At 38.2% G+C, this 27,870-nt stretch overlaps 2 protein-coding genes across 3 annotated transcripts in view; one reads left to right on the forward strand and one right to left on the reverse strand.

Annotated features, from left to right (window-relative positions):
* The window catches only part of LOC127431857 (bone morphogenetic protein 6-like), a 95,071-nt gene extending 91,525 nt beyond the window's left edge, over nt 1-3,546 (forward strand). The window contains exon 7 of the mRNA XM_051682470.1: nt 192-3,546. Coding sequence (XP_051538430.1) covers nt 192-341 — 150 coding nt within the window. The 3' untranslated portion in view covers nt 342-3,546. The remainder of the gene's footprint in view (nt 1-191) is intronic.
* On the reverse strand, nt 362-27,870 carry LOC127431859 (thioredoxin domain-containing protein 5-like). Of its 2 annotated transcripts, XM_051682471.1 has the most exons (10): nt 27,583-27,870; nt 25,526-25,678; nt 25,184-25,289; nt 24,992-25,088; nt 19,679-19,794; nt 19,457-19,543; nt 17,428-17,577; nt 16,819-16,901; nt 5,466-5,595; nt 879-4,761 (listed from the first exon to the last, which is right to left on the reverse strand). In XM_051682471.1, the coding sequence occupies exons 1-10, from the start codon at nt 27,768-27,770 to the stop codon at nt 4,639-4,641; spliced, it is 1,233 nt and encodes a 410-aa protein (XP_051538431.1). In that variant the 5' UTR covers nt 27,771-27,870; the 3' UTR covers nt 879-4,638. The 2 variants fall into 2 exon arrangements, with proteins under 2 accessions (XP_051538432.1, XP_051538431.1); XM_051682472.1 differs by lacking the exons at nt 24,992-25,088; nt 25,184-25,289; nt 25,526-25,678; nt 27,583-27,870 and adding an exon at nt 21,264-22,837 and having other exon boundaries at nt 362-4,761.

Consider the following 27,870-nt stretch of genomic DNA (forward strand, 5'->3'; position numbering starts at 1 on the left):
ATGATTATTATTAATAAATGTAAGTATTTTATGAACATTGGTGTCTTATTTACTGTTGCCACTTCTAAAAGCAATAAGCCACTCAAGGCTGTGCATTACAATGATTTTACAAGGGTATGGCATGGTGTGAGGCCTCTTGTGGCTTATTGCACTATTTGAATTATGTTACTGTATCTCGCTCTTCTTGTCAGGTCCACCTGATGAATCCAGAGAACGTCCCGAAGCCGTGCTGCGCACCCACCAAACTGCACGCCATCTCTGTACTCTATTACGATGACAACTCCAACGTCATTCTAAAGAAATACAAGAACATGGTGGTGCGTGCTTGCGGCTGTCAGTGACACGAGAGCTGTGTACCACCCGCCCAACCACTGCACTGCAGAGAGACTAAATATATGTGTGTGAGAAACACTAATTTTAAAGACATAAGTGTTTATGAACAAACAAGTATGTTTGAGAGAGAATAGATAAACGTGCTGCTTTTACTCATCTTCACACACACGGCCAGTTCACATAAGAAAACATTTAAAATCCTTTAAAGTGCCTTGAGGATGTACAGATGAACCTATAAACAGAACATAAACCTAATGCCAAATCACACAGAGAAATGTAAATTATGTGCTAAAATTCTGTCTGTATTTAATATTGTATTTGACTAACCAAATCTTAAAGGAACAGTGCAACCAAAAGGAAAAATCTGTCATTATTTATTTACCATCTTCTGTTTAATTTCATACGTTATTTTTTCTGAGCTTTTTGTGCTATTTGTAGTTTGACAGATGTGGTCACCATGAACTTTGTATAGAAAATGATACAAACATTCTCCTTTTGAGTTCCACAGAAAAATAACAGCATAAAGGTTCCTAATGACATGAGGGTGAGTAAATGACGACAGAATTTTCATTTTTAGAGAACTATTCCTGAAAATGTAACATTGGAAACTGTCAAAATAGTATGTCTTGATGCACAGAAGTCAGAGTGTGAGACAAATTTTCTCCCGTTTTGTGTATTTTCAGTCATCCCTAAACTCACTTGAACCTACAAGACTATTTTAGGTCTCAACAAAATCCAATTATTTTGAGTTTCTCAATATTTGCTCTGCACTAGCTGTGGTTTGCATTCGTGAGTCAGAGCGAGTGGTTACACACTTTAACAGAGCCCAAAGAACGGATCCATTATGTTGGTGTTCTGAAGACAGAAAGTGCATTTGATGCTGTCCGACACCACAGATCTATAGTTTCCCATCTGCACCTGCACCTTGGATGGCTTAAATCCAAAACCTCCTACAAGACAAGATATGCTACGGATAATTTCCTGTTTTTCAGCGACAAAACCGTATTCTGCACTATGGTCCTCAGAAGGGCTGTACATTTCCCAACTATCTTATGCCAATATTTATTGTTTGTAATTTGGTAAAACTTTTACTATGACACTATAAATTTCCTTTTTTTCACTGTGAGCATTTTAAATGGTACAAAACATTGAAGATATATTTTACTTTGCCCTGTTTTATAGTCAGCATTATCTCTAGGGTTAGAAATTGAGAGCCATGTATTGGTAACATACTGAAACCAAATCATTTTTATGATGCTTGTTTCTGTTAACGGTTTTGGAACGTCTGTATTCTTCCACTGATGTGGATGGAAAATAGAGGTGTCAACTTTTCGCCATGATAATATGGGACACTTGAGCATTTTGAGCACTTCAATACAAGAAGGAAATCCCCCTCAAGTGCTGTGCCCGCCACAATATGGATAGTTTCGCTGACCGTCCCTCAAGCGTCATGGTGCTAAAATAAAGGACAGCTGGCAATCCTGTCATCTATGGAAGCTAATTTACTCCACATTGAAAAAAAAAAAGTGATTTGGTAAATCATAATTATGAGATAAAAAGAGAGTCATAATTGAGATAAGTACAAAAATTATGAGATTACATCAAATTTATGAGTCAAAATTATAATTAATGATTTGAGTGAAAAAGTATGAGATACTTATCTAATAATTTAACTACTCATAATTGATCATCTCAAAATTATGTTTTCATGTGGCGGAAACGGGCGGTCATGATAATCAGTGCACATCCTTTTCTGTTGGATGGGCACATGAACCAACTATCAATTTTGGAGCGCCTCAATTTTTATTTCTTGCAAGAACACCTTTTCACATGACATTCCTCACAGATACAGTAAACCAAACTGAGATTGAGAGAGTTTAGATGCTAGAGACAATAAATGTAAAGTTGTATTTACCAGGATTTGTTTTCTTTCTTTTTTCAAAGGTGCACTTAGTAACTTTTTTCCTCAATAAAGTTCAACTCCTAAAGACATGAATATACATATGTAGGAAATCATGAACACTCACATTAAAACGAAGACTCCAGTCATATCAGTAACCTTATAAAAGCTGTTTTATTCTACATGGAGAGGGTCCGCACATGGGGGCTGCCATGTTAGAATCACATGACCAGCTGAATACTACTCACTTAATCTCAGTAACTGTCCTGTTATTTGACACTTTCACTCATTGATTAAAGTAATCATGGCTGACTTTGAATACTAAATTTCTGTAATGGCATCTGAAACTGAAAACTATTGATTTTAAATTATGCTGCATCCAAGCCACTAGGTGTCAGTGTAAGTCCAAGATGACACAAAGACAAAAGTTACTGAGTGCACCTTTAAAGAATCGTACAATTCAATTCACTTCTAATTTATGTTCTTTCAAGATGGCAGACCACTGACATCTCAAATAAGCTCATAATTTGACAAAAGTTTAGTTAATGCAATAAGGAACAACATTCATTCCATTTTCAAAACATTGTCCTCAATTCATTTCACTGTCCACAAAATTACTGAATTAAAACTGTTTTTGAACAAGAATTTTTAAATTACTACAATTCTCATTCCTAATTTTTTCACATACCTCTGGTAAACTGCTGTTTAAATGTCTGTCATGTTTAGACATCTGTATGTAAATACTTGTACATTTTACAGTTTATTTATTGCACCTTTTATGAACCATATACCACAAAGACATAAGAGTAACAGAAAAATTAAAACATCTATTTTTGGAAAAAGACATTTTATTATGAAATGTGCCTTTTTGTACAAAAACCCCTGGGCAGTGTGTGTACCCCTATCACAAAAAAATGTCCCCCCCCCCCCTTCACTGATGTTGGCTTGACAATGTGCCTCATAAAGACTTCAGTGAATATGTGGTTTGTCTGGTTGCTTTTCCCTTCCTTGACTTTTGGATCCAGTAAGAGAGAAAAATAAACATCTCAAATCATTTTTACTATTCAAGAGCACCCAATCACATATACAAGAACTATCAGTGTTCCTTTAGAAATTATTACCAGGCACCGCTAGCGTCAGAATTTCACCATAAGAAAATGTGTTTTAATCAGGTCAGAAGTAGTATTAAAATCATTAACTGCATGCAAAAGCTGTTAACACAGCAATACTGAGATGGTGGAATCATTTGAACACAAAAAAAAAAAAAGCAATTCTAATCAAAAGAAAACATGTCCATTTTAAATTAAAAATGCCTCATAGGCAAAATAAAAGCCCTATTTGCAGAATAAACAATTTTAAGAAACTTTTACAGTACCATAATTTGAGTTTTCGCAAGCTCACTACCATGATTGAAAATGTTAAGTAAACTGTATTTCAATAAACTGCTTCTGTACAACAAATACATAGTATATTCTGCATTGCTGGGGGGGTGAGAAAAGAAAACATGGATTACATAATGACAATACGGGATACGTTTGAAATGCTATGTCTACCCCATTAATATACCTTTATAAGAACTAAAGGCTTTTGAAGAAGAGAAAACCAATGTGAACAGTTAAACAAATGGCCTCCCTGCTGGAAAAACAAAACAAAAAACAGCTTAAACCAGACATTGGTTAGTAATTCGGTGGTCCTTGCTGAGCTGGCTACCAAGCTTGTTAGTATGGCCTGGTTTGATGGCTTTTGAGGAGTTATGGGCATTTGTCAGCTGGTCAGGCTGAGGAAGTTAGGAGTTGGCCAAACCAGCTAAGACCAGCAAACCACCTCTGTCTGGTTTAAGCATTTTTTGTCTTTTCAAACAAACATGTTTGAAATTGCAATGGCTAGACCACATGTAGAAACAGTGCTGTTTGAAAGTGTGTATCATATAATATTTTACATTATAATGAAAAAAGAGACTGCAAATACATGTTGTTGTTGTTCTCTTTAAATGGTACACAATGGTCTCCCTGAGGTCGTATTTTCTTAGTGGATCTTAAGCAAGCAAGCTGAAATCCCTCGTATACAGTTACATTTTCAAAATTTGCACCATAATTAATGTAATGATCTAAAACTTTGGTGGCATTTTCTTTACACCATACTCAAGTTGTTACTTAGAGGAAGGACACATCTAAAGTACTAGTAATACGGCTGTCAATTACTGATGATTTCATCAACTGGTCTTCCATCGAACAAGTTACATTGAAATCATGTACATTCATATTTCATAATGTGATAAGCAGAATGGATTGTCCTCACCTCGGCAGATATGAGAAAAAAAAGAAAAGAGCAGTCTGTTTGACAGTATGTGATATATGGAGACTGATGAGTGTAGGTTTGTGGCAAGATGGAGAATGAGGACGGAGCTACAGCTCATCCCTGGCCTGTTTCATCACAAAACTGTGCAGGCTCTCTAAGTCCCGCCCACCATTTTGCTCCTCCCCCTGCTGCCCAGCCCGGAACATCAGGAGTGTTGGGTATCCACGCACCTACAAGAACAATCAAATATTTACATTTTAGCTGAGTTCCATGCAAACAGGTTTTCTCTCCGAGAAGTTTCGTATTTTTAATTCTTTAGTCCTTTAATGCACTGCTGCTACAGCCTTCAAAACATTGCTTGTTCACTGTCAGACATCAAATCCTCTGCTATGGGTAATGTTCCTGATATTATGCATAATCCACAGGTTTATTTGTGAGGTGTTGTGGACAACATTTTTCAGAAGTCAGTCTGCAGATTCTGTCTGACACTACCTTAATAAATACAGTAAAAAAAAAAAAAAAGGCTTATAAAACAGTTGGATGCCGTGAACCAAATATTGCATCCCCTGTAATATTTATACTGTAACAGTTCTGCGGTTTTGAATGCGGACAAGGAACGTCCTGTGACTGCAAGCACTCTGGTTACATTTAAATAATTAATCGATTTAAAGCCCTAATTTAGATGTGTTTCCATCATTCAGACTGTAGTTACTTCCTATGTGGCCAGTAGACAGTATGGCAGCTTATTATGCTTTGTAGAGCTAAACAATGTTCTAATTTCAGAAAATGACACTCTCTACCACTTATATTAAGTTATTTCGACCCCAATCCCTCAAACATCTACAATTTCCAATACTAAATTCCTACCACAGCTGCCTATCAGCACACAGCCTGAAAGATATACTGTACATTAGACGTTCAGTGTTAGACTCACAGAGAATCTGTTGCAGAGTGTTCTCTCCACTGTGCAGTCCACTTTAGCAATCTTCACATCAGTTAGACCTGGAAACTCTTTCTTGGATAGATCCTCCCAGGTAGGGGCCAGATTCTTACAGTGACCACACCTTAAACACACAAACACACATCACTTGAGTCACTCAACACAGGAACAGCTCAGCCAATCAGGGACTGTCAGCTCTTTTGATCAGACATTGAGGAAGTGCTTAAGATGATCAGAGGAACTGATAGTGGAGCCGACTCTGTGCGTGTGTTTATACACATGCGTATTGGTTGAAACAAAGGGGCCAATGGGTAAAGCAAGGCACTATACTGCAGCTAAATAACATTAGACTTTTCAGCATTTTGATGATTTTTCAAAGTATAACTATATTAAAGGAATGTTCTGGGTTCAATACAAGTTAAGATCAATTGACAGTATTTGTGGCATAATTTGATTACAACTAAAAATAATTTTGACTGGTCCCTCATTTATTAAAAGGGAGAAAAAAAAAAAAAAAAAGTGACGTGTGAATGGGGCCAGTCCATAAACTTCAAAAAGCTCACGGTTTTAAAAGTATATTCAAAAGACAAGGGTATCTCCTGCATTTAACTTTTTTTTTTTTACATTTATCTCGTGTTCGCCACTTCTCATCTGATTTGCGAGGCACGAATGAAGCCTGGTTTTCAAGCAAGTGTGGCGCAAGCCATCACAGAACCACTCGCGCAATGATCTGCTCTGCTTTATCCTACTGAACAATTGAATCAACCAGGCTTCTCTCGATAAGTACGCTCCTAAGATTGCGCAGAATGGATCACTTCCGCAAGTCACAGGGCTTCCTTCGATAACGCAACGCAGACCACAAACTTATGCAGCCCATTTGAATTTTTCCTGAGAATTTTCTGGTTCAAAGCACTATGGAGCATGTCAAACCTCAAACGGCTCGACAGCCCCGACATGCTAAAGTGTACTGATGAGAAAATCAGGAAACAACACTGTGATATGCGCCAAAATAAAGGTTTCAAATTACACATCAGTAGCTGATGCTATGGGAAACACCTCCCATCTCTAAAGCCCTTTAGAATCATGGCAATCTACTGGCAGATGGTGCTTGACTCTCCACCCCTGACGTCCTGACATCGCGGGCAAATAAAACGGAGCACAGCGCCAAATTATCAGAATTTTTCTCTTCAGGGTAGCAAATTCATCTCTCGTGCTCTGAACACCCAAATATTCGCTTCGTCACTGAAACTGCACACCTTAACAGTGAGTGGATTATTTCTACCTCCCTGCTTGTGCTCCGACAAACAGCATATCCTTTTAACACTTCCGTGTTTGGGATGGTGTAGTGTTGTATTGTGTGTGTCTTTCAGTGAAAAAAAACAAAAAGGGCCTTTAATGTGTGACATCTGTCTTTTCAGAGCTACACAAACAGCTTATTATGACTTGACGTTCTCCCTATTCAGTAAGAGTCCAGGTCTCTGGCATTACCGCCTTTGTGACGCTTGTTAAATGCGCTGCGCCACAAATTGGTGCTCCAGCCAGCAAGGTCTCAGCCCAGGAAATTGGCAAGCATATGGACGTGACACCCCTTACTACATTTGTTAATAATTTGCTTCTTGATTTCCTGCCGTAGTAAGCCAGGAATGGGAGCGTGACATCTCTGTACCACAGGATGGTTTTGCCCTGTTTTAACGGTTGTTAACATCTTGCCAGGAGACTGCAATGTCACAACACTGAGATTTAAGGGGACTCCATGTTGCCTAGCATCCCTCTTGCTTCCCCGGCGTTGATGAGCCGGGAACCAGCTGTACTGGAAGTCACTTTGATGCCCGTATTTACTTTTATTGATGTGTCAGAAGGCAAAAATAAGACATTGTTGCATATGCCTGCAGAGTGGGCTCTTCCACGTTCTGAGGATAGTGCTCTTGCTTTCCCTGCCATTGTATGCCGGCAACGAGAATATGATTCTTGCAACTGTTGTACTGCCATTATCACCATGCAAGAAGACTGCCACACCCCAGTGAAAATGACAGACAACATTGTGGTTGCAAGAGGCCCACCAGCTCCAAGTTGCACAGGGCAACCGCCCCCGGGGGTAGGCGGCAGCACGCATCGTGTTGATAATCACCGATGAAACCCTATGCCCAATGTCGGGGGTTTCTAGCTAGGTACAGAGCACAGTCGAGCAGCTACGTGCTTCAGTTTGAGAGGCGACCGCCTCGATTCAAGGGTGTTTAGTCCTCTGTACAACTTCGACGCTTGAACTGGACACTCACAGTTTCCCTTCAAGATGGTAACTCAACAGATTTTGTCTCATGCCAGTCCTTTGGACTGGTTTGTGTCAATCGGCCTTAAAGATGCACACTTTATTCTGCAAATAGCCCTTCGCCACAGGCCATTCTTGAAATTTGCCTTCGAGGGAACTGCATACCAGTTCAAAGTCCTGCTCTTCAGCTTGTCCCTAGCTCCTCGCACATTCACAAAATGTGCCCATGCGGCGCTTGCTCCACTGAGGCTAAGCAGCATCCATGTTTTTAATTACCTAGATGACTGGTTTCTTTTAGCGCAGACAGAGGCACAAGCATACGAGCACAGGGACATGTTGCTAACACATTTTGAGTGTTTGGGTATCAAAGTCAATTGTGCAAAGAGTGTGTTGGTGCCCAGTTGGCAAGTTTCCTTCATGGGAATGAGACTCATTTTGGTGACCATACTGGGTCGAGGTGGATCTGTTTGCCACCCTGGAAACCATGCCCTGACGCATCTGGTACTCCATGACTCAGGCTCAACCAGGCTTGGACGCCCTAGCTCACAAATGACCAGCAAAATGCAAGTACGCATCCCTTCCTGTTTGTTTGCTACACCAAGGAAGACAGGGCAACCGTGAAACATGTCTGAAACAGATGGATTGTCGCAGCCAGTGCTCGACAGTATACACCGATCAGCCACAACATTAAAACCACCTGCCTAACACTGTGTAGGTCCCCCCTCGTGCCGCCAAAACAGTGTCAACCCACATCTCAGAATAGCATTCCGAGATGCTATTCTTCTCACCACAGTTGTACAGAGCGGTTATAGGAGTTACCATTCACTTTGTCAGTTCGAACCAGTCTGGCCTTTCTCTGTTGCCCTTTCTTATCAACAAGACATTTCCAGGGCCTGGGTAGTTCAGTGAGTACTGACGCTGACTACCACCCCTGGAGTCACGAGTTCAAATCCAGGGCGTGCCAAGTGACTCCAGCCAGGTCTCCTAAGCAACCAAATTGGTTCGGTTGCTAGGGAGGGTAGAGTCACATGGGGCAACCTCCTCGTGGTCACTATAATGTGGTTCGCTCTCGGTGGGGCATGTGGCGAGTTGTGCGTGGATGCCGTGGAGAATAGCGTGAAGCCTCAACATGCGCTATGTCTCCACGGTAACGCGCTCAACAAGCCACGTGATAAGATGTGCATTTTGACAGTCTCAGACACGGAGGCAACTGAGATTCGTCCTCCGCCACCAGGATTGAGGCGAATCACTATGCCACCACGAGGACTTAGAGAGAATTGGGGAGAAAAAAAAAAAACAAGGCATTTCCATAAGCAGAACTGCCCCTCACAGGATGTTTTTTGTTTTTGGGACCATTCCGAGTAAATTTTAGAGACTGCTGATCTCCTGGGATTTTCTCACACAACAGTTACAGAAATACTCAAACCAGCCCATCTGGCACAAACAATCATCCATGCGATTATCTAATCAGCCAATCATGTGTGGTAGCAGTGCAGTGCATATAATCATGCAGATACGGGTCAGGAGCTTCAGTTAGTGTTCACATCAACCATTAGAATGGGGGAAAAAAAAAATATGATCTCAATGATTTGGACCGTGGCATGATTGTTGGTGCCAGATGGGCTGGTTTGAGTATTTCTGTAACTGCTGATCTCCTAGGATTTTCACGCACAACAGTCTCTAGAATTTACTATGAATGGTGCCAAAAACAAAAAAACATCCAGTGAGGGGTAGTTCTGCTGATGTAAACGCCTTGATGAGGTCAACAGAGAATGGCCAGATTGTTCGAACAGACAAAGTCTACGGTAACTCAGATAACCACTATGTACAAGTGTGTTGAGAAGAATAGTATCTCAGAATGAAATGCAGGTTGTTGCTGTTGCTGTTTTGGTGGCACGAGGGGAACCTACACAATATTAGGCAGGTGGTTTAAATGTTGTGGCTGATTGGTGTATTATATGCCTTTAAGTGGCAAGTTTTTGCTTTGCTTGCATTGGCTACTGCATATGATGCTTCACTTCTTGAAAGGACTCAATCCATCCATGCTCATAGTGTATGTTGCTGCTATAGTGACAGGCCAGGCTTCTTTGGGTGGTTTGTCTGAGCAAACATTCATTGGTCATTAAATTCTTGCGAGGAGTGAGACCCTTTCATCCCACAAAGGTCCCGGTCTGGGACTTAGCGCTTGTACTGAATAACCTTAAGGGTTCCCCGTTTAAGCCAACTGATGCAGTAAGCTTGTGCGTAGTCTTACTGAAGATCACGCTGTTACTTGTCTTGGCTTTAGTCAAACGTGTTGGGCATCTCAATTCAGACCCGACTTGTCAAAAGCAGGGCTGAAACAATTAGTCAATGTTATCAACAACATAGTCAAAAAATGTGACAATTTTCGTTGTCAAATAGTTGTTTGATCTCATTTACCGTAACATGAGATCATATGTAACTCTAATGATGACATGCGAGAGCAGAACTGCAGCTCACGCCTGAGGAAGAAAACATCTCGCAGTCCAGATGCACTCTAAACTTTCCAAACCACTTCAGGTGATGTACACTACCGTTCAAAAGTTTGGGGTCACTTGCCTGAAATGTTTCTTTTGATCTGAAGGCGTATGCTTAAATGTATGAAATTAGTTTTGTAGACAAAAATATAATTGTGCCAACATATTTAATTACAAAACTAAAATTATAAAAAAAAATTATAAAAAAAAAAGAAAAAAAAAAAAAAGATTTTTTGAAATGGATGACTTGGAGCGAATAGTTAAGAAAAGCAGCCACTAAGTGCCCAGCACATAGATGGGAACTCCAATACTGTTTAAAAAGCATCCCAGGGTGATACCTCAAGAAGGTGGTTGAGAAAATGCCAAGAGTACATTTCTGCAAATTCTAGGCAAAGTGTGGCCACTTTGAAGATGCTAAAATATAACACAGTTTTGATTTATTTAGGATTTTTTTTGTCACAACATGATTCCCATAGTTCCATTTCTTTTATTCCATAGTTGTAATGACTTTACTATTATTCTAAAATGTGAAATAAAGAATAAGTAAGTGACCCTAAACTTTTGAACAGTTGTGTAAATCGCAAAGTATGAGGGAATTATAATACATAAATACAAAATATAGTAAATACAGACACATGGAATAAGTGGAGCCGGAGCTCTTTAAAGGAAACACCCTGGTGTTACATCTTAAATACAGTTATATTTAATGCGTTATAGCTTTATTAAAAGTTCAAATGATACAAAAGCAGATCATGTAAATAAATACAAATTCCGAAACTGGCATTACTCTGTGTAGTCAGCACCTCTTCTATGAGTTGCGCGAATGTCCCAATCTAAGGGGGAAGAGATTGAAACTGCACCCGTCCGAGGCACACTGTTGCGGGGATGCTCATCCCTCGAGTGCGCACAACGCAGCTAGATTATAACGTGATGGTTCGCGAAATGGGGTAACCTCCTTGTGGTCACTATAATGTGGTTCTCACTCTCGGTGTGGCACGTGGTGAGTTGTGCGTGGATGCCGCAGAGAATAGCGTGAAGCCTCCACACGCGCTCAACAAGTCACATGATAAGATGCGTGGACTGATGGTCTCAGACGCGGAGGCAACTGAGATTCGTCCTCCGGCATCCGGATTGAGGCGAGTCACTACACCACCACAAGGACTTTTGGGAATTGGGCATTCCAAATTGGGGAGAAAAGGGGAGAAAAAGATACAAAGAAAGTCTAAATATTGTATATGTTGCTTCTCAAGTAAATGTATCTTATTTTAAGGATTTTGACCATTTTAAATGGAAAAGACAAACACTTGATAATAGGATTTTTTGCAGTGAATTTCTTTTCCCCTTTAATTCAGTGAATGTAATTTAGAGGTATTTTTAAAAGATGATTTTGTCCTATTTATTGTTAGTAAGCACGTTTAATACAACCTTTAAGTCGGGGCACAAGCTTAATTTTTTTTTTAATCACGATTAAATCGCATAATTTTTTGTAGATAATCTCAATTAATAGCAGATTTTAAAAGTGCTTAAATTTTACACTAAATATACTTTTCTTGTCAAAATTACTTTATTTCCATCTTAGGAAAGAAAACAAAACAATATGTAGCTATATAATGCTTTAAAAAATTTTACCCCTATACCCTTGTAATTTTTTGTTAGAATTGAATGTACACTGATTGTAAAGTGACCTTGAGCATTTGGAAAGGTGCTATATAAATAAAACATATTAAAGCCTTCCACAATATAAAGACAGAAATGCACTAAAATATCACCTATTTAAGTAACATTAAACGTTTCCCCAAAGTCTAAGTGGGAGTTTGACTAATTGAAAGAACTAGTCCCCACATAGGTTGCATATTCATTGCAATGGGCAATAAGTCCCTTAAACTCTCATGCTCAACAATATTAATCTGCCAGTAGTCTGTAGCTATCCGCTTTGTTACAGCAACTGTGAAGCTGCATTCATGATTCACGTCAGAGCGTCAACACCAGCGTCAAGCACCTCTTTGAACTCAACATGAAAAGCACTTGCAAACAAACAAGTCTCATTCTGCGTTTGAGATAGTTAAGATTTGGTGTGCTTCTGTGGTAATTAAAATATGCCTTTCATAGGCTGAAAAATAATTGATTTCTATCAGAAGTCCCATGTTGTCTTGTTTAGTGCATCAAATACTGCCAAGATCTCCTTTTCCAACATTTTATCACTGACAGGGAAGTGCTGTTAGAGATTCTTTTATTTACTGATATAACCTCATACGCAGTTCTATCGTGAGATATCAACTTGCGTATTACAACATTACCGCCTATAGAACGTCTATGGGACCACCGCATTATGCTGTTTTATGCTGAGCTTGTAGGCTCATCTTGGTAGAAGGGCTCTGGCGCAGTTGTGCGTCTGTTTGTGATGTGTGCGTCAGTGCAATGATTCTGGGCGGACCAGTGTTTATGTTGAATTAACAGTAAATTTGTTAATCTCAATTAAGAAAATTGAACACGTTAAATTTTTATTAATTGCATGTGTCAATGACAGCCCTAGTTTTCACGTTCTACTACCTTTTTGGCTAGTGGCATTACTCCATATTGTCGGTCATTGACCTTTCTCAACTCATTTCCCCAATGTGGTGTGGATGGGAATTTCTGTACAGTGTTTCACTACCCAGTATAGCATTGTTATATTTTCTAACCATGCATGGTTATTGAGTTTCTCTCTTTTCCTTTTGTTCAATATGAAGGGGAGACTTTGTCAATGTCTTTTAACTACCCTAATAGCAAGTTGGTATTGCCTTGAGTGTGTGAATCAGTAGCACAGCATAATGGTACACGTTTTCCCATAGTGTCAGCTACTGATTCTGCGTAAAAGTGACCGTCTTGAAAGGGAACGTTCTGGTTACAACTGACATTTTTGCCTTTAGATATTCTTAAAGGTTAATTAAATTAAGAGCTTGATGAAAGGAAAATAATATCTGTTATGGAGTAGGAAAGAAACATTTTCACCAACACAGTCCCAACTCCTCAAAGTGGTCTACTCATGAGTTTAATTATTATAACTAGTCCAATAGAAAAAAGGGGTTAATTAAATTCAGTTTGATTTCACATAGGACCTTCAAAAAAAAAAAAAAAAAAAAAAAAAAAAAAATTATATATATACAGGTGCATCTCAATAAATTAGAATGTCGTGGAAAAGTTCATTTATTTCAGTAATTCAACTCAAATTGTGAAACTCGTGTATTAAATAAATTCAATGCACACAGACTGAAGTAGTTTAAGTCTTTGGTTCTTTTAATTGTGATGATTTTGGCTCACATTTAACAAAAACCCACCAATTCACCATCTCAAAAAATTAGAATACATCATAAGACCAATAAAAAAAACATTTTTAGTGAATTGTTGGCCTTCTGGAAAGTATGTTCATTTACTGTATATGTACTCAATACTTGGTAGGGGCTCCTTTTGCTTTAATTACTGCCTCAATTCGGCGTGGCATGGAGGTGATCAGTTTGTGGCACTGCTGAGGTGGTATGGAAGCCCAGGTTTCTTTGACAGTGGCCTTCAGCTCATCTGCATTTTTTGGTCTCTTGTTTCTCATTTTCCTCTTGACAATACCCCATAGATTCTCTATGGGGTTCAGGTCTGGTGAGTTTGCTGGCCAGTCAAGCACACCAACACCATGGTCATTTAACCAACTTTTGGTGCTTTTGGCAGTGTGGGCAGGTGCCAAATCCTGCTGGAAAATGAAATCAGCATCTTTAAAAAGCTGGTCAGCAGAAGGAAGCATGAAGTGCTCCAAAATTTCTTGGTAAACGGGTGCAGTGACTTTGGTTTTCAAAAAACACAATGGACCAACACCAGCAGATGACATTGCACCCCAAGATGACAGTGGCTTAACAAGAGGAATACGACAACTGTAGCCAAATTCCTTGACATGTCTGTGTGTGGTGGCTCTTGATGCCTTGACCCCAGCCTCAGTCCATTCCTTGTGAAGTTCACCCAAATCTTGAATCGATTTTGCTTGACAATCATAAGGCTGCGGTTCTCTCGGTTGGTTGTGCATCTTTTTCTTCCACACTTTTTGCTTCCACTCAACTTTCTGTTAACATGCTTGGATACAGCACTCTGTGAACAGCCAGCTTCTTTGGCAATGAATGTTTGTGGCTTACCCTCCTTGTGAAGGGTGTCAATGATTGTCTTCTGGACAACTGTCAGATCAGCAGTCTTCCCCATGATTGTGTAGCCTAGTGAACCAAACTGAGAGACCATTTTGAAGGCTCAGGAAACCTTTGCAGGTGTTTTGAGTTGATTAGCTGATTGGCATGTCACCATATTCTAATTTTTTGAGATAGTGAATTGGTGGGTTTTTGTTAAATGTGAGCCAAAATCATCACAATTAAAAGAACCAAAGACTTAAACTACTTCAGTCTGTGTGCATTGAATTTATTTAATACACGAGTTTCACAATTTGAGTTGAATTACTGAAATAAATGAACTTTTCCATGACATTCTAATTTATTGAGATGCACCTGTATATATATATTTTGAAGGTCCTATGTGAAATCAAACTGAATTTAATTAACCCCTTTTTTCTATTGGACTATATATATATATATATATATATATATATATATATATATTATTTTTGTATATATTTTTTTTTTTGATGATTTCTTAAAAAAAATAAAATGACAAATAGTTTTCATTTATCACTTAATGTCATACAAAGTCCAGTAAACAGAAAAAGAGCTAAATCAATATTTGGTGTGAACAGCACCAATTTTCCTACTTACACCTGGACACAGTTTTTCTTGGTTGTTGGCAGATAGGATGTTCCAAGCTTCTTGGAGAATTCGCCACAGTTCTTTTATTTATTAAGGCTGTCTCAATTACTTCTGTCTTTTCGTGTAATCCCAGACTGACCCGATGTTCAGTAGGGCGCTGTTTGGGTCGTGCCATCTGTTACAGGGTTCCCTGTTCTTCTTTCTAATCTTTTCTATTTGCAAAATGTTTGGGAGTATAAAATGTATGTTTCCTATTGACACACTAAAGCTGAAGATATAAATAACCATCTTAAGACAAATGTTTTTGTGAAACATCTTATGTGCCTAAGACTTTTGCACAGTACTCTATATATAAATTATTATTTTTTTAATAAAATTCAAAAGGTTCCAGGTGCTTAGATAAAAAACTTGTATCCAATGTAAAAATAAAAATGCAAATAGTTCTATATTACTTAATTGCAATTACATAATAAACTTTGAGCAAGTGGATGACACCACCGAAGACTATTTAACCCAGGAAAAACCCTGAAGACGTAACATTACAATGTTAACAATTTGTTTGATAAAATTGTTTACTAACCTGAATATACCTTTTATCAGTGTAAAGTTATATCCAATATTACAACTTCATTGTCATGACGAAGTAATGAGGGTACACCCTATTATCATATAGAACACAGGGATGCTGCACAGATTTTCAAATTAAAATGTAAGACTTTTTAAGACCTTTAAGACTTGAACAAATAAAATCAGTATGGTATGTGCATACCAGACCATGTTAAAATTGCTTTATCTACCAATATATCAACACATACGAATAAGAATTTACGAGTTAACTTACATGCAATTTTTAAAATGGATATACTGAATGTGTTAATGTTTTTTTTAACCTTTTTTTTTTTTTTTTTTTTTTACTGTGATGGGCACAGAGGCAACAAACCAAATTTCAAATAACCCCCACCCCCCCCCCCCCCCACACAAAAAAAAAGAGATTTGGTGCAAACGGACTTATAACTATCAACAAGCCAAAAATACACTAGGGACTCTTATTTTGAAATGTCTGTACTCCCAGTTGATCGCAAAAACAGATAAGGGAAATAAAATATGCACTCTTATAAACATCTACAACTTATTACTTTATACACACTGTAAAATAAACACAGTCATAAAACAAAAATAAGCAGTAATTAACAGATTTTGAACCACCCTGAAACTGCTGGAAACACTGTATCATGAGCTCCCTGCGTGCATGGAAATGTGCAACAGTGCGTAGAGTTAAAGCGTGGAGCGCATACAGACTATAGATTTATTTAATTAAATCGCAGCCTTTTCCAGTTTAATAATTACATTTGGCCATATCAAAATTCCTGTTTTCTGTCCCTAAATGTAAGACCTCTTTGAATGATAATTAAGACTTTTGTTATACCATTTAAGATATTTAAGAATAGCCCCATTCACTTTCATTTACCAAGCGCCTTTAACCACAATTATTGCTTGTTTTTAAAAAACGAGGGACGAGTCAATTTTCCTTGGTAATGTCACAAATGCTGTCAGTTGAGCTTGACTTGAATTGAACCAGGAACATTCCTTTACTGTCTTTGTTAAAAATGTGTTTAAAAGGTTTTTAGGAAACTTAACTGGCCAAATTAAAAGCACATTAGGACCACTGCAATATAAATTTTACTTAATTTTATATCACTAACAAAATCACTGTTAATATATCAATATTTGATACAGCACTCAGAGCCACCACGGAGCCTGACCCTTGATAGATTGACAGCAGAAATGTAAAAAGAGATCCTCCCAACACTTACCAGGGGGCATAAAACTTGATGAAGCTGAAACCTTTGGCAACAGTCTCATCGAAGTTGCTCTCGGTTAGCACCAGAACACTGGACTGAGGGGAACAAGAAAAACTGTTTTAGAGGCAACAAACTTCCTACACAATAATTTTAACTATAATGTTAACATGCTAATTACTCTGTATTAATTAGTCAATTGTGTAGCAAAATATAAGTGTAACACATCAGGACAGCTCAAAGAATGAACCCTTGAGAATGGTCACAGGTGATCATATCCTGCTAAACTTTAAATACATCTCATTTGCCTTATATTAGTTTCCTTAGAGCACAAAATCTGAACATTGTTCAAGAGCAAGTTCATCATCGGTATATCTCATTTTCCAATCTCTTAAAATTATCCTCTATTAAACGGTTACCACATCTCTTTTTCCAAAACACCTTTAAACTATTAAAGAGGTTATATCAAACATAAAAAAAAATTCCGTTGTGCCCTTACCTGTGGTAAAATTACTGTTACTAACAGACTCGAGTGGCTTATTGCTTTAGTATCCTCTTCAAATTTGAAATGAGTTCCGCAAACAAAGCCTGTATTGCGCAAAAACTCTTGTTTGTCAGACAGACCTCTTGTTTGTCAGGCTCAGCACTGGGTGGGATGTCATGAGTGTGGTCCTCCTCTGCTACTGGTTCATCTTTAGATGCTAAAGCTTTCACAAGATTATCCACAAACTCTTTAAATGAGTCCAGATCACGTTTGCCTCTGTACTGATCCACCTGGAAAACACAGCATGTGCACAGATTATTGCTACTGTTAGAGGTGTAATATTTCCTTTGACAATTATCTGATTGCGTTTGTTAAGAGATAGTTAGTTTATCTGATATTTTTTCCAAATCCAAATTTTTCCAGATATTTTTCAATTTAGTTAGTTATCAGTTCTTAAATATCAGGTTTACCAATAAATCATACATCAAGACTCTTAAAAATAACACCAAACAACACTACACCACGGTGCGTTCAACAATATTTTTTAAGGATCCCCTTAGGAGGACAGGAAGGGAATTTATTTTCTAAAATATTTTTGCATTACCTCGCAATAGTTTTACCTTCCCTTGCAATAGCTTAAATCATCATTTATGAAAATTTACGATGGTTTTACTACAGTAACCACAGTTCAGCTATGGTAAAACCATAGTAACCACATAATTTATCATAGTTTTACAACAGTAACCATATTTTATACACCAGCACTGTAGAGAGCATCCTGACTGGCTGCATCTCCGCCTGGTACGGCAATAGCACCGCCCACAACCGCAAAGCACTGCAAAGGGTGGTGCGAACTGCCAGACACATCATCAGAGGTGAGCTTCCCTCCCTCCAGGACATATATACCAGGAGGTGTGTGAAAAAAGCTCGGAGGATCATCAGAGACTCCAGCCACCCAAGCCATGGGCTGCTCTCACTGCTACAATCAGGTAGGCGGTATCGCAGCATCAGGACCCGCACCAGCCGACTTCATGACAGCTTCTTCCCCCAATCAATCAGACTTTTGAACTCTTGATCTCTCACAATCAATATACATCAGCACTGCACTTTATTAATCTTATATCTCATACTGTCATAAATTACATTCTCTTAACAACACACTGGCAACTGACTATCAACCGACAGCAATGACAATACAGTACAATACAACCTACTGTATATTTTATATATACTATATATACTATTTTTATTGTATAATGTGTATTCTATATTGCGTGTATTGTATAATGTACATTGTATGTTATTATTTTTATATTGTGTTGTGTGTAATTATGTGTATATTAGATTATTAATCTGATGTTTATTGTAAATTGGTATATGTCTCATCACTGTCACGACTATGTTGCTCGGAACTGCACCCAAGAATTTCACACACCATTGCACTTGTGTACATGTTTGTGTGACAATAAAAGTGATTTGATTTGAACCATAATTTGTAGTAAAACCATAGTAATGCATGAAAATTAAAACTATGGTAATACAAGCTATGGATCTGTTACAAAACTTAGTGAACTGCCTCCCGAGGCAGCACTTTAAGGCAACAATTTAAGACATCATAGGCACACATCCGAAGCGAAGGCAGCTCCAAAAGGTAGGTATCTTATTAAACTGCCACTTAAGATATCTTGTTTTGGCAACCGAAATTGAAATAAATTTTGGATATTATAGACATTGTCATTTTTATCTGATGTACTTAACCAATGTCTTTGTTTTAATGAGTTATTTTGCAGTGGTATCCTGAACAGCTCTTTGTAATAACTGAAATAATTTGGCGAAGTGATATGGACCCATTATGAGGTCAAGACCTGGAACTACTTCATTGCCATTGGTTTACTGAAAAATAATTGCACGCATTAGAACGTCTATAAAAAAAAAATACTAATCAAGCATTCAACCACCTTGGTATAATAGCAATTCTAATTGTCAATATGGATTTAATTTATATTATTGTCTAATTGACAGTGTATAATTTCTGCACCACTTTCATCCAAGGGAATTGTATTGTATTAAGTCATTGTCTTTTCATCATGATGATATAATTATACAACTATAAACATAAAAAGTAGCCTACAAGAAATGAAATACGCTATCATTTAAAGACGTTCTTACCTTCTGTCCATCAGTGAAGAACAGTAGTGTAGGGTAACCGCGCACCTGATTATCTGAACACACCTCATAATGCTGCGTACAATCCACCTTTAACAATCAACCAATCACAAAGCAGAAGCCTATTTTCATACAACACAGAAAATGATCAAAATGTAGAAAATAAACCATAACATCTGACAAAGAATTCAACAACTAAAAGGAATGATGCTCTCTCTCTCTCACCTTGCTGATCTTGACATTGTCTGAATGTTCAAAGATGGTGGCGAGATGCTCCCATGTAGAAGCCATGGCTTTGCAGTGACCACACCATGGCGCGAAGAACTTCACAAAATGAGAACCTGCAGAGGACAAATACACAGTTAAAACCACAGTTAAGTGACCCATGAGGGACAAAATATTCTGCTTGGCGTCATAAACAATCCAGATTATATCAAATTGTTAGATGTGTTCTTTAAATGCATTTTATTGCATTGACCAGACTCCTTTATGTGTGAAGAGGAGCACAATGGTAACAAATCCATAAATCTTAAATAAATTTAAGTAAAAAAAGAGGTGGATAAATGGATTTGAAGAGCTTGAGGGTTATGCAACATCATTTACATATTATGCTACAATATCTGAAAGTGGACCCATAAACATCTCTGTTGAAGTCAGCGCATGCCATTTCCTGCCTCTGCTCCAAACACCAATTATTATTATTTAAAGAACAGATGACACATGTAACATACAGAGTAAGTCAAGAGCTGAATTTGTCATGTTACTACATCCAACACCATAATTCACCTCAGAGGCCCAAGAAACTGTCGTAAAGTGAACACTATGGGAATAATAGAAGCCAAATTAAAAACTTCATGAAAGATCAACAAAATAAGTGTAGAAAAGCAAGTGTCTTCATCTTTCAAAGCCGTGCATGAGGTGTAAATGACTTATGAAATACTGGCCTATTAAGGCTGTTATATTTAAATTTGAATTTTTGTTGAATTTAAGATAAAAATGCACATTCAAATGCTAAAACTGCGTATAAGAATTTTGAATGTGTGCATTGTGGCACAAAACACTGTGGTATGCAACGTTAACATAAAACTGCGTATTGAAACGTTTTCCCCCAATAAAACGTTTTTTACTCATTTTTACTTTCAACGTAACATTTGATAATATGAACCGATATTTTTTATTTTATGCACATTAGTTCAAAATGGAATGCTTTTTTTAACCGCAAGGAAGGTTCTTTGCAATAATATAACACGCCGCTGTATGGCATCCTCTTGTGGAATAAGGAAATGACATCAATTCAAAAACGTGCTGACATTAACAATTTGAATTTAGTTTTTCTGCCCTGTGCCCTAGTAAACTGTAAATTTGTTTGGTTTGGCTCAGCAACCTGGATGTTGTTTGTACAATTTCACCAGGAGCCTATAACATTAAGCTTGTTAAACAAACTCAAACCAATCAGGCTTATTTGATACCATGATGCTGCTCAACTTTCTTTGTCAACTCAGGCTTTGATCCTGAATTTAAGATTAGTTCATGCGCACATGCACATGAATGAGCAAAGTTTGCTGCAAACAGCTAATCATGTGAAACATGGAAAGTTTGTTTGTTTGTTTCTTTCATTTTTTACACCATGCCAGCATCTATGGCTATATTCATGGCAGGAACCAGGTTTAGTTATTAAAATAGTTAAATAAGTTAAATGAGGTGTTTAAGGTTCATTTTTCCTAAAACCTTAAAATGAATTGAACACTTAAGTATCCAATTCAAAGTTTATCTGGGATTAGCGGTTTATTAAAGGTGAAGATGTACGTACCAGTTTTAATCGTTCGCTCTTCTCTCTTGATTATTATTCTTGTGACGTTCATTACTCCTTGGGTCTTGAGCTCATGCGTTATTTCTTCATCCACATCATCCAACTCTCTAGTTCGGATTACTCCTTTACTGTAGTTCAAAGTTGGATGAGGAGATGTCTTTATTTGAACTCCAGCTAACATGCTGGCATGTAGTAGAGTTTCAGCATTGGCCTTTTTACTGCATTCCACAAGAATCTGTCCAGATCGTAGTTTTTTCACTTCCTTTACTGTTCCCGCTACTCCTGCAATACCTTTTTGTATAACAATGAATTTTGGCCAGTCATCATTACTCGGCACAAGAGCACCTCTATTTTCTGAGGTATTGTCGGTATCCAGGTCCAAGAAACGTTTTTTTGAGGTGTTTTGTAGCCATGTTTTGGTTTTTAGTTTCGTCATCTCTGCTCCCCACCCACCTTGGAACCCAAAAGTAAGGGATGCACAGCACCACGGATCTCCAGCAGATTATGCATCAGGGATACAGGGATGATATACTCAAGCAAAATGAGCAACAAGTTGCTCAAATTACTTGACTGACCCTTAGCCAACGCCTACTGGGAATCTGAGAAATATCTGATGTTCAGCTATCACAGAGTATACCCAGGGCATGTCTTGACCAGCCGATTGATTGGATCGAGCCATTCCAACCTCCCGCCTAGGTGAAGTAGGAGCCAAAGTACCGTGCTGAAATAGTGGAAGCCGCAGCAAACCACATTTCTCAGGGACCAGGATCTCTTCCTCCACTGACACGGTCGCAACTCACGGCAAACGAGTCGTCCTTTTCCTTATTTCTTATAACAGAAATGGGATATGGATCTATTTTACTCCAGGTCTTTACAAGAGTGATGGAAAAAAACTTTTTGCTGTAACCCTAGCGGGGGGGCTTGAGGGTTGTTCTCTCTTGCCCAAGGAGATGACCCTAGCACTACGGAGGGAAGGAGCGTGCCACTGTTCCTTTCACAGGCTACCATCATAAAGATGGGTCCCAAGCCGTACCCGTGAAACATGGAAAGAGAGAGAGAGATATTCACTTCTCAAGAGTCAGCGGGATTTACCTCTCCGCTAAAGGCCAGTATAAAAATATGAAGAATTTAAATACATTTAAACAGCACAAGACATTGTTATAAAAATATACAAAATGAAAACGCATTTACACTGTACAAGAGCTCACCATGAAATCCACCAAATCGTTTTCTTCAGATGAACTGCAGTGCAAATGCTTACCGAACCATTGGTGGCTAATCGTATGTTTTTTTTTAAATCGAGAACTGTTACACCCCTACACACTATAGCGGTGCCACTGCAGTTTTGTGGTATAGTCAATAAGTACTACCTATTTTAGTAATAACGCTGTAATACTGCAACTACTGTTGTATGTGCTGTAGCAAGTATAGGAGAGAGACACAAAAGATGACCCATTCAACTTTCTCAGGGCCAATGGCATTTGGCCCATCGATTAACCTTGGGCCAAAGAAGGCCAACTGGGGATTGAGGTGGGGTCAATTTCAATGGTGGAGTTTTGCCGAATTTGCCAGGTTGTGTATCCAGTGCACAATGGTACAGGTTCAGGAAAATTACAGCTGTTAGTGGAGAGACCACTCGGGACACCATGGCAGTTACAGTCTGTGAGTTGTCAATGCTAATTTATCTTGCTAGAAAGCTAATGTTTACAAACTATATAAACTCGATATTCTAGATAACTAGATAACATGATACCTCAGCCTGAGTTTCCCTCTTGCTTATGAAATGGGCGGGGTGTGTGACGTTGGCGCCAGGGCGGCGTATTAAGGGCGGGTTTTAGGGCAACGTTGTGGGGCTATTGGCCTGATGGTGGGAACGCAGAATGATTTTGGTCTCAAGCCTCGAGGACTTGATAGCCCTGGCTCGCACTGGCATGACAGTGGAAAAGTGGCTAATGAGAACGTGCAAAATGATTGACGGGCAGGAAGCACAAGTCTTCTGATTGGCTGATCAAAGAATGTGTCCACGGCCCTAGTGCTGACACAGAGACAGTGATATATTTCAGGGGGAAGGAACATTTTTTGCATACCATTCCATAAAAATAAAAAAAATCTTTAAAAAAAAAAAAAAAAGCTTACAATGATATTACTTACAAAATATAACACTTTAATGAACATTTGTGTACTCTCTCACACACACGTCCTTGTTTCTCCAATAACTTGTTGGAATCAGACCAAGCTGTTGTTACTAGTTCTAATGTTTGGATTTCAAATTAGTAACAGAGGCTTGGGTGCATCTTTTGGACTAGCAACGGCAGATCCTGAATCCATAGTGAAGTTCTACACACAAGAGCATTTTCTTAGGTTTTTCCAACTTATTTAAGTGTTCGTCAAACTGTTACAACAAACTGTATAAAACCAATATCGCACTCGTGCTGTATTTGTCCTATCCGCAAGGCCTGGGCAATAAAACGATCTCAGTATTTATGGCAATAAAAAAAATCCATGATATCGATGATAAGCTTTTGAGTAATTTTCGATATTTAGCCTGTGTTCTACATCTAGATGATTAGGAGTGTGTCGCTAAAAACATAAGCAGTTCGGATCTCTCCGACTGTATGAAGTTACTAACATTAGCTGCCTTGCTAACGATTAGGCTACTGCAGTCACGCAAGGCATCATGATGATGGTTGCGCCCTCTCATTGTCTCTAGTGGGCAGCGCGACAAAACAACAGTGCTGTGTACACCAGATCTGATCTCTCTGCACAGTATTCTTGAATATTTTTCTCTAGCACCGAACACGCTTCACTTATGCCGTCCCGTACTGCACGTGTTGCCTCTTTTCCCCCGAATGAGTGTAAACATAACGCGTCGCACAAGCCAACGTGGTTCCAAAATGCTTTTTAGACCATAAAGTTTTTTTTTCCTTGAAAATTTTGCTTTATTAATCAGCATGTTACGAGCCTTTAATAAACTGTTTAATAAATCTGTTCTAATTTTGTGAAATGAATAAGATGTCATCATCTCTGGAATGGATGACATCAAAATTACTTGTTTGTAGCCTAGTCCCTCACTTTAATAAAAAAATGGTCCATTCATACGTTTACATTTTCTAAATATTCTCTCAGCGGACACCCCTGAAATCCCATACAGTATCATTCCTCAGTCACAAGGGCCTCTATGTCCCCATACTTGGGTATCTGATTAGGAATTTTTTTCTTTTCTTCTGCCAACTTGGAAATTCAAAAACATTTGCATGTGCAAATTGTGAACGTATATCGTGATAAATATCGAACAATATGAAAAAGAAAATCGTGATCATACTTTTGGCCATATCACTCAGCCCTACTATTCGCACGTCTATGATTACCTGCGGCCTAAATGGGATAGGCTGGGACAGACTCCAGCACTCCCTACATAGGACAAGCAGCTATAGAAAATGGATGGATAGATGGATGGCACAGCCTTTAACATCAACAACAAAATATATGGGAAGTGTTTTATAATTCTCCCTTTTAAAAGTTGATAAACATTTATTTTGCTATCCTAACTATACATGATTGTTTAATTCCATTTAATTATTTGCATTAGCATTGTTTTGTTGTGTGTGACCTTATCAGAACAGACCTGCAACCCACCAGTAGAGAACCACTGGATTAAGGTATTGTGACAGCCGTAGTGGTTTGTACATTTTTAAAGGTGTATAGAGAGTTTGCTTGTGTTCCAGTACCTTTAGAGATGTGCGATTTGAAGTTTGTGGCTGTGAGTTCATACAGGCCCTGAATGGGTTCAGGGACTTTGGGTGGCTCAGGCTCACTCTGAGGCTCCTGAGGAAGAATGGTGGAAACAGGGAAAGAGAATTAGTGAATATGTAAGAACAAGTAACCAGAATTCTGATTTCTGTCGAGTTTTGTGATCGTACCTCAGGCTCCTCCTGCAGGGTTTTCAGCATCCAGGTCTCCAGTGACTGCAGGTCTCTGGGGCCCTGATACTTCATTGCCTCATGCTCTGGCTTAAACAGCTTTAGACTACAACACACAAACAGAGTAAAAATAAGTTAAAGGACAGCTCAGACACTTAAGCAACATTAAATCTCAGTCAATGAGTAACTCCTGTGCACTTTTGACTTTTCCCTGCAAGCACATGACTATCATGCAACTACATTGCAAAATCTTATTGTACAAGAGAACAACTTGTTAAAATGCATCATATTCCTCAAACAAGATACAAAAACACACAGTACCAAAGCAGTAAAAATACTTACGTGGGGTATCCGCGGATGCCGTGTTCACTGGAGCAGAACTTTGTGTCTTTTGTGCAGTCAACTTTCACAACAAAGACTGGAGGAGACTCCATACCGTTGTATTTCTCAGCCAGCTCATTCCATGTGCCTTGTAGCCTCTGACAGTGACCACACCTGCACAAGACAAACACAATGATACACTTTTATTAGACTACTATTTTCTCTTATTTAATTTTCACTACAGAGTCATAACCACACCTAACTTCCAAACATATGTCCTAATGCAGCTAAAAGTTTTGTCAAGTATGTTTGTTGGTCATGTAAGATTACTCTAAAGAGGAATCTGCTTTAGTGAATTTCTCTCATCATTAAATACAATTCAATTAAGCAATATCACTCAAGCTAGAATGCATTCAGTCAATAATAGGATATAATAAACAATCATGATCTATAGCATGAGAGTCCTTAAAAAGAAAGATGTACATGGATACTACCATGGTACAGAGATGGAATCAGGTGGGAAGATTGTCAGAGGTGATTATTAGAATTATTTTTAAGTTCATAGAAATTTAATCTTTGTGTCCATGTTGGTTTCACAAATATTTAAAAAATTGAATTACTTAAAAAATGTCAAGTACTTTAACCATTGAGTAAAAGGTATTTAAAATACATTCTTTGCACTAAAATACATGAGGAACTTAATTTCAAAGAAGCTTAAAAAAAATAATTAAAAAGTTGGAATTTTTGAGAAACAAATAACAAGTTTTCTCAGAGCTACACCACTTGACCTGAACAAATTTCACCTTTCATAAAAATGTCAAAATATTGATATACGAGTATGAAGTAAAAAATAAATAATAATAATTATATATATATATATATATATATATATATTACTTCATATTCAGTCTTGAGGGTGTAAAGGGGTCTTCTCTGTTTGATGTTTTTCGTCAGTATGCTGCAATACTGAAGCCAACATGTTTTTTTTAATATAAGAATTTCAATTTAATTTAGAATGTGTATTTTTATTTATTTTTTATTTTTTTGCTGTCTCTGGATGGTTACACCACATGACATTTTTAAGCCTTCTTTAAGCCCCAAAAAATATCCAAATGACTTTGAACTCAGAAATTAAAAACATAGTCATCATAGTAGAGGTGAATTCAAGTAATTGTTGTGTGTAAACAGCTTTTGTACCATATTTTGGAATAATTTAATAGATCTGGACAAAAACATGAGCATTGTGTACTTTGATATATTCCACACTACTGGATGATTACCGTATTCATGTACCATGGTACATACATGGCAATCTGAGGTACTTAATGTCATGGAATTACCACAGTTAAACATCCAAAAAGCCATTGTATTACCACGCTACCATGTGAAAAACATGGTAATACCATCACTTAAACTAGTCTAAGCTGGTTTGCTGAGCTTAGCTCGTATCCCAGCATGGTCTTGCAGGTCAGTTTGCTGGTTTAAGAAGGATTTAGGGCATTTTTGGGGGCTCAACTGGTCAGATTGGGTGTACAGTCGACCAGCAAACCAGTTTAGGCTGGTTTTAAGATTTTTTTTCTTTTTTTTTTTTCTTTTTTTTATCAGGGCTGCATATTTTAGGGTTGACATTCTAGTTAAAGGAGTGCAAAAAAAACCTGCATGTTACAGTAAATGCGGTTCATTGCCTGCATGATGTCGTGCTCCAGAAAGAATGAAGAGGACGTGAAGGATTATATTGTGCTGCAGTGCAGTTATGGCTGTTCGTGCTCTGCCACGTACACTGAAGACTCACATGCCGGTGTTAAGTCCATCATCGTTATAATAAATCATTTTCTGATTAAAAACAATTTAAACATTGTGCTTTGTGTCTTCAGATGAGCATGCATGATAAACTTTACACACACACTTTATCAGAAAACTAATCTGAATTGCAGAATGACTGAGCATGCCTCTACATTATAGCTTAATGGAGTTCAAAGTTATTTAAAACATCACTACAGCTCCTGTTCTAACACGCAGACATTGATTTCAATTGTTTCACGTTAATTTTATAATGAATGAAAACTGTTTGGTTTTACCAGGGCGCGTAGAACATGACGAAGTGTGGAGCAGTAGACACGGCATCATTAAACATCTCCACCGTGTACGTGTGTTTGGCGTGCTCATCCTCCTCTGTGTCATTATCGCAACAAATCTCCACAAAAAACAGTGAGACAAAAATTGTTGACATTAAAAACTGCGTCATGTTCATTAGTGAGTAGGCCATGATCTAGCTCCCGTGTGAATTAACGGGAGCGCTGACTTTGAAGGAGTGAGTGTGAATACGCTGGTCTATTGAACATCCGGGAATCCGCTGCAGCGATCAG

The sequence above is a fragment of the Myxocyprinus asiaticus genome, chromosome 41 (assembly GCF_019703515.2).
Source record: "Myxocyprinus asiaticus isolate MX2 ecotype Aquarium Trade chromosome 41, UBuf_Myxa_2, whole genome shotgun sequence".
Taxonomy (NCBI): Eukaryota; Metazoa; Chordata; class Actinopteri; order Cypriniformes; family Catostomidae; genus Myxocyprinus; species Myxocyprinus asiaticus.

What these genes read in the sequence shown, in the direction of transcription:
- LOC127431859 (XM_051682471.1), bottom strand. Translation starts at nt 27,770, where the DNA reads ATGGCCTACTCACTAATGAACATGACGCAGTTTTTAATGTCAACAATT. An exon ending in GTCATGTTCTACGCGCCCTG is followed by an intron (nt 25,679 to 27,582) that starts GTAAAACCAAAC and finishes TGTCTTGTGCAG; the next exon opens with GTGTGGTCACTGTCAGAGGC. An exon ending in ATCAAGTTTTATGCCCCCTG is followed by an intron (nt 5,596 to 16,818) that starts GTAAGTGTTGGG and finishes TGTGTGTTTAAG; the next exon opens with GTGTGGTCACTGTAAGAATC.